At 27.9% G+C, this 8,326-nt stretch overlaps 1 protein-coding gene across 2 annotated transcripts in view; it reads right to left on the bottom strand.

Moving 5' to 3' along the window:
- LOC111454746 (transcription factor BHLH089-like) overlaps positions 1 to 638 on the bottom strand; it is a 3,630-nt gene extending 2,992 nt beyond the window's left edge. Inside the window, exon 1 of one of the 2 annotated variants that reach the window (XM_023096270.1) lies at positions 31 to 638. In XM_023096270.1, the coding sequence (XP_022952038.1) occupies positions 31 to 381 (351 nt within the window). In that variant the 5' untranslated portion in view covers positions 382 to 638. The remainder of the gene's footprint in view (positions 1 to 30) is intronic. The other variant, XM_023096269.1, reaches the window with a different exon arrangement.
- Positions 639 to 8,326: the final 7,688 nt, after the last annotated feature.

The raw sequence follows: 8,326 nt of genomic DNA, 5'->3' as shown, positions 1-8,326 counted from the left end.
GGGGGGGGGGGGGAGAGAAGAGACAAATACCGCCCCGCCGCTATTGCCATTGTTGCCATTACTGGTGGAACTGGCCTTAGCCGAATCGAGCTCTGCATCACGCCGCTTCTTGGAACCGCCATGGCCATGACCTACTACTCTCTGACTCACTGGATCACCGCGCGAAACTTCTGGATTCTCCATGGAAATCTCTCCAAACTGCCCCAAATTATGAGCAAACTGAGCCATTCTCAATCCAAGCCCACCTCCAGATTCCTCAACGCCAGTTCCGCCATTAATTGGGAACTGCCACATCTCGGAGAGATTGTACGCCGTCGCATTCGCATTGGCATTAGCGTCATTAGGAAATGACCCTTGGTTCATCAGAGTAGGTGGATCCATCTCATTTCCCAAAGATTTCTGGGGATTCAAGTTTGAATTAGCAGAAGAAAACCCATATTATATTAGCCGGAATGAGAGAAAAGCCAGAAGCAGAAGCTCTCAAACTCAGCTGATTCAAAAACCCCTCCAGTTCCTGAGAGATGTGAGTTGAAAGAACCAGGAGGAGAAGGAGAGATGTGCAGTTTAAGTAGGTTCAGAGAGAAGACGAGTGAAAGGTAGTGTTCATGATTGCGAAAGAGAGAGAAAAAAAGTGTGTTCTGATCTGAGACTGATTGCAAGTTGGTTAGCATTAGTAATCAAATAACCTCTCCCATTCATTCCGTCAAAACTTGGGTTAATTTTAATTTTTGTCTTAATATAAATTGTTTTCATTAGAATATAGTAAAAAATATAAAAATGGCTTAAAATAATTTTTTCTGGAAAAAAAAATACGTTTTACGTGTTTAAATAAGAAAAGTTGAAATTTAAAAATATAAAAATAAAAATAATTTAAAACAATGAAATATAAAAACAATTTATTCTAACCTAACACTGGAAATTTAGATATGAATCTAGCATATGCATGTGAGTCAGTCTCTATTCGCGAGGTTGTTGTTGTTCGTAAAAGTACACCTTGCTTTTACCTGAAAAAAATGATGTGGCACGGTTGGAGTATTTTGAAGAATACTCAGTAAATGGCTATGCTATTGTGGTTATGAAAATGCAAACACATGCCATCATAATTTATGGGACATATCTCTAACATCATCTAGAGATGGCCTCCAGTTTCGGACAAATTGAATGTGTAGTATTTTCCTGCACACAATCCACACGTGCGAGTGTGAATCCACATGGTACTCGCACACTCCTTGGACCCTCTGGTCAAGGTGATTTGTAGCGACATTCGGAGAATAGCGAAACCTCATAGTGTCATGACCTTATGAACATCCTACTCATTTATGCTCATTCGCACTCATCATCGTGAGTCTACACTCATCATCTCTAGGAGAAGTATCTCTATGCTTATGAACATATAATATGCATGAGATCCCTTTAACGTCCATCTTATCATCACTTCTGACACAACCGTCTAGTCTCATTTCTTTGTTACATTAAATAACACATACTCGTGGATATTTATATTAATATCATTTTCATGTTGTTAGGGTTGTGTGCTATATCGATCTAACAACATGATTCAATATGACACTCGTCATCATATAACATGATTAATATGAAAAATATCATCTTATTAAGATAAATGTCATGCAATCATCATACTCATCATTATTGTCATAAAGTGCATCAAACATATCAAGTACGTCATTCATCGTTATATATATATATACTACGCACATGATCAAACATCATAACTCATACATCATTATATACTAGTATACTGCATTATACGATACATCTCAAATATCATTATAATTCATACAATTTTTAGCTTATCCTATAATAAAATCACTGATCTGATTAGATTAAATTGTTGTCACTCACTTAAGTTCGATTTCAAATTAGAGAACTTCTATAAATTATTACTAATGGTCATGTATTTCATGCCAATGTATTAGATTACATGTCAACATTACAATTTAATAATTTCATTTTTTTTTTATTGTTACTAATTTATATTAAGGAAGTTATGGTTAAAAAAAATTGAGAGTTATTTTACGATAGACTCCTGTTATTTTTTTATTGTTTAATAGGGAAGATTTTTTTTTACGTTTTCTATTAAAAAACATTAATCAATTTTGAGTCTTATTGAGTAAATGGCTCTATTATCATTTTTTAAAATATTAATTTAAATATTAAATATGAGTTGTAATATTAAAATTTAATTTTTTAAAAATTATATATATACATCTATCTATATCTATATATTTTTTTTGTTTATGAAATATGTTAATTTATTTTAATAATTTTTAATTAAGATTATATTGAAAAATCAAACTTTTAAAATACTATCGATTTAAAAAAATAATAAATGACGAAAAAATTATCCAAAAACTATATTCAACATTACAAAAATAAATGGAAATGATATAAGGACGGGCCCGTCCCATTAACATCGGTTGAATTTATTTTGGATTAAGTTATAAAATTTTGAATATGTTAGATGGGTTGTAGAGTAATTTGAATAGTTTACTCAATCCAACCATCTATTTTTTTAAATTTAGTCGAGTAAGTTTTTAAAAATTGGTAATTATTTTTTTTATTATTTAAAAAAATTATATTTATCTATAATATATGTTATTAAATAAATTTCATAAAATTCAAACCTTAAATATTTTATCACAACATTAAATATCCTTAATTTTTTTTAAAAGTAAAGTTGGATTATATTGAGTTCTAACTATTTAAAAAAAAATATCAACCCAAATATAAACTAAATATTTTTAGTTTTTCGAAAGTTTAATTCAATTTTTTAAAAAAAAATCAAATTTATAGTTTAAATTATAGGATATTTAATTCTTTTAATTCTAAATTTATTTATAATTGTTCTAGAAAATAAATAATAGGGATGAATTGAAATTACATAGTTATATAATTTATAATTAATAAAAAAAATAATTCAAATTAAATAATAGAGATGAATTGAACTATATAGTTGTATAATTTATAATTAATAAAAAAAATTAATTCAAATTTATGGTTGAAATTAGATAGTCTACCTCTTATATGGAAATTTAGAGAGTATTTAATTTGTTAGATTCTAAATTTATTTATGATTTTTCTCACATACAAAAAAATAAAAATTGAATCGAGTAGTTCTATCATTTATAATTAATTTAAATTTATAATTGAAATTAGATATTCTACCTCTTATATGGAAAATTGGAGAGTATTTTATTTTTTTAATTCTAAATTTATTTATGATTTTTCTAAAATAAAAAATTAAATAATAGAGATGAATTTAACTACATACTTCTATAATTTATAATTAATAAAAAAAATTAATTCAAATTTATGGTTGAAATTAGATAGTCTAGATCTTATATGGAAATTTAGAGTATCTATTTTTTTTTAATTCTAAATTTATTTATGATTTTTCTCAAATAAAAAAATTAAATTGAACCACGTATTTAAGAAGTATTAAAATTTTTTAATTCTAAATTTATTTATTATTTTTTTCAAATAAAAAATTAAATAATTAAATAATAAAGATGAATTGAACCACGTAGTTCTATAATTTATAATTAAATAGTTAAACTTGAGTTTAAATTCTCATTAATTAATTCTATTATATTAAATTATAAATTTAGATTGACCTAAATTAATAAAATATTCATAAATTTTATATTTATTTAAAAAATATCATTAAATTTTAACTTTTAAAATATTCCGGAGTATTTTGTTTCAAAAACCATGTTTCAAAAATATATATAATTTTAAAATTTTCATTTATACTTTCCCATTTTTAAAACAAGGTTAAAAAAAATATACTATAAAAAAAATCATTTACCAATTTTAAAAGAGTTTATTTTAGTTTTTAGAAGGTGGCCATTAATAAATTTTAGTTTTTAGAGGATGGCTATTAATAAAATTTTAAATGGTCTAGTTTAAAGAGTATTTTTAAAAGAAATTATTGAAAGTATTTTTTTAATTTTTTAAATAAAAGTGATGGGTGTTATTGAAATTTAAAAATTTATTGTGAAAATTTAGGATATTTTTAAAATATGTACCATAGATATTTTTATTAATTTAGTTTTATACAATATTAGGTCAAAATAATTTTTATTGTAATAAAAAGTTAATAACTTAAAAGTATAATTTATTAGGTGATTTTAAAAATATAAAATAATTAAAAATAAATGTTAATACATACACAAAAAAATATTTCATAAAAATTAGATTAACTTAAAAAAAAATTAAAAATTGAAGAGAGATGAATTATTATTTTAAGTGATTTTTTCTAAAAAAAAATTGGGTATAAAGTTTGGTTTTCAAATTGGATATTTTATATTTAATAAGTTATAGAGTTTAAAATTAATAAAAAAAAATCTATAAATTTTAATATTATATTTAAAGGTTGATATAAAATTAAACTTTTTAAAATTTATCACAATTTAAAATCTAGAAAATATAGAATATAATAGTAAATTAATAATTTAAACTTTTTTTTTAATTATTAATTAAAATGGTAGTGTTTATAGTGTTTTAAATTGTATTATTGATTCATTAAATTAAGGTTATAACCTTCAATAATTTTTTTTTTTAAATTTATATGATATTCTAAGTTATATAGTTTATAATAATGGTAATGGTAAAAAAAAAAACCAAATAAACAAATAAAAAAATGACTTTTAAAATAATAATAATAAAAACAATAAATAAATAAATAAAAACAACACTTCTCCATAGTCATCACTAACTTCTCATCTCTTCCTTCAATTATCTCTAAAAACAAAGTAATTTGAAAAAAGAAACTAAAATGTTATTAGAGGGTTAATTTGTGTTGTTCTATCACTCACATCTATTATCACTCACATCTATAATGTTTATTTTTTCTTTTATATTTGTATTTTCCATAAAAGAAAAGATTTGAAGATTTGGATTAAAAATTGGACAATGTCAACTTAATTAAGAGATAAAAAAAGAATAACAAAATGTTAAAAAGAATAAAATAAAACATAATAGAATAAAAAACAGAGGGAGAGGAAAAAGATAGACAAACAAAGATATAAAAACAAAACGAATAGAATGAAAAAATAAGGAGCATAGAGGAAAAAAACACCGAACAGAACGAAGATCGAAAAAATATTAAATTGTTAATAACAAGTAAATATAATAACCACTTTCTCAAATATATTAAGAAATTATAGTATTTAATAAATTTATGGTCAGTAGTCACGATAACGTTAGACATATTTGTTTCCCAACAGAATTTTTTAAATACTTAACAAAATTTATGAATTAGAATGATCGAAAGAATTTGGTGAATATCTTTAATAGGGTGACACACATTGACATAAGTGGAAACGAATTCGAAGGATGAAAGGAAGTTAATTTGGAGTTAGATAGAACTTTGGCCAAGGTCATCAAAGTAAGTGGCCTTCCTATGGGCATTGTTATATTTGATGTTGACACGTGCCATGTGGTTCTATATGTGTCATATATGTTAATATGTGTGAATTTTTTATGAATCAATATGACTAAGATATGGCTGACATAGCGTTATGGTTAGGTTATGTATAGAAAAGAACATGATTATGATAGATTGATAGAACGATATGGTTATGATACGTTCTTGTAACGATATGACTAGGATACATTAAAGAAACAATACGATTGTAAGACTAAGATACGTTCATGAAACGATATGGCTAGAATTTATTCTGAGAATGTTTGTTTATGCCACCCCACCTAAAAGGTGGTGAAAGCTCCCTATTTATAATCATTTACATAATGGTAAATTAAGGTAAATTACAAATGATATGGAAAGAACAATAAAAAGAAAAATAATAAATGGATACAAGATATTTGCCTATAATAAAATGAAAAATATGATATGTATGGTAAACTGTAATGTAAGACTATTGTCTATAATAAATGGTCAAATATCCTTAACATGCTCCTGTAAAAGTAAGACTAAGATAAATTCATGAAACGATATGATTTAGGATATGTTGGAGAATAATATGACTAAGGTATGTTCATGAATTGATACAACTCTGAGAAGTATAAGGACGATAAGGCTGTGACAAGTTCAGGAAACGATATGGCTAGGACATATATATAGAAATAATATGACTACGAAGTGTTTACGAAATGATATGATTATGATACGACATGTGAATGACGGATGTGTGTGTATGTGCGTTCATGTGTGCACGTGTGTTTTGATAATATGATATGAAAATGATATGAAATATGTCATGAAACAAGATATGTGATAAATTAACAGGTTTATAATATGATATATTGTTATGCCATATATTATGGTATGATATGTACATGATGAAAGTTATTAGGTCTAGAAGCATGAAACATTACGATATAACATATTTATGTAATCTGAATGATATGATATTATTGACATACAAAATAATGAACTAGCATGAAATACAACTCTGTGTATACATGAAAGATATGATAAATAAAATACAACCCCGACCTCATGCATTAATGTGTGCTCATGCATTGGAGGATACCCAATAAAACCCCACAAGTTAAACTTTAAAAGAAAATAGAAAATTAATTATCATGAATTTCAAGTATTACAAATTATCTCTTCTTTAGAAGTTTTTATCTTTGAAAGTTGCTTATTTCTGAATCTCGGAGTAGGACATCTTCATGTCTATTTTCCTTTCTTAGATTGCTTATCTCTATCAAACTATGATCGTGGAAGTCTACTTACTACACATCCACCTATGGATGAAGGAATACATCTTCATTGGTATGAGGTCTTTTAGGGAAGCCCAAAGCAAAGCCACGAGCTTATGTTCAAAGTAGACAATATCATTCTATTGTGGAGAGTCGTGGTTCCTAACACTACCTTGCCCCACATACCCAACCTTTCTTCTTATCAAGAGTCTAGAGGTCACTACGCATGCATTACTTGTCTATTATGGTGTGGTTGCATTCCGGTGGATTCTAAAGGCTCTAATCCTCGTGAAAGGTGAGTTGTACTTCTACTTTCAAATAGCGGAATTCTAGTCATTCTTCCTGCTTGCCTAGGACTAAGGGCAGTTGCTTGATAGGGTAGTTCTCATGAACGTCTGCAACGCTTCTAATGTGAGTGTCGTTGTCGGTTGTGCCTGTGGCTCTTTAGGGGTAGGCATTGGCACTTATGGGACCTCTTTAGGCGCTTGAGGGACTTTTATGGATTGGGTTGGGTAGTCCGAGTTGGTCAGGTTATCAAATCATATGAACACCTATAGTTCGTGTTTTTTTCTTTTCCGTTACTTTTGGCTACATGAGTCATATGAATATCCCTAGTTTGTGTACTACACATTCGATTATATAAATAATTGAAAATAGAGTCTAAGGTCAAGAGATGATTTTCGATTTTTTCCTATTAGACGTGTTTTAAAACCTTAAGAGAAAATCCGAACTTGAAAGGGAAAGCCCAGGGAATAGAGCATTTTTTATAAGGCCGTGGAAACTTCTTCTTAGCATAATCGTTCTAAAAACCTTGAAGGGAAGTCCCGAGTCTCAAAAAAAAAATTCAAAGAGGACAATCCCTGCTAACAGTGAAGTTGAGCCGTTAAAAATGTCCTAATAACGATGAAGAATGACACTAAGAGGTTTGGTTCTCTATCAGACAGCCTGCCAGCTGGGGGTGGGACATGAGACGACACAAGATGATGGACCCTTCAAAAGACCAATGATTGATGAGGATATGGGTGTTTGTATTGCATTGTCTACTCAATTTCTTCCTCTGAATTCTGAAAGATGTTCCTTATCTGCAAAAAGAAACACTTTTTGTTCATTTAAGAGAGTTTGAATATGTTTTGTAGCAGCCACCATTGATCGTAGTTGATTTCAGGATAATACCTTGTGACTTGCAACGACGAAACACCACTTCTTTATCCATGTTAAGGATATTTAGTACTGAATTATAGTTTACCATATATATCATATTTGATTTTTGCGTTCGTTTACCATACGTATATTTCATTTTGTCTCTCTCTTGAACTCGTTTCATAAAACTTGATTCACTCATTCAAACATTAAACGACACCGACAAGTTCATTATTTGTTGCCTAACAACATATGTGCCACCATCTAACACCAAAGATGTGTTAACGCATATGTCTCATTTCTTATCTTTTTCTCTCATTTTGTTTCTATGAAGCTTTCATCCCTAATCTACCGTGACCTAGATGACCTAATCCAAAATTACTATGGTTGGGTTGGGTTGAGTTCCCATTAAATTCGGTTAGGTAGGTTGGAGAATTGATTGAGATTGGTCCTTTCCACTAACCTAACCCAACTCAACCATGTAAAATGGTTGTAG

The sequence above is a fragment of the Cucurbita moschata genome, unplaced genomic scaffold (assembly GCF_002738365.1).
Source record: "Cucurbita moschata cultivar Rifu unplaced genomic scaffold, Cmos_1.0 Cmo_Scf00016, whole genome shotgun sequence".
NCBI classification, from domain to species: domain Eukaryota; kingdom Viridiplantae; phylum Streptophyta; class Magnoliopsida; order Cucurbitales; family Cucurbitaceae; genus Cucurbita; species Cucurbita moschata.
This window is presented reverse-complemented; position numbering and strand designations above follow the sequence as displayed.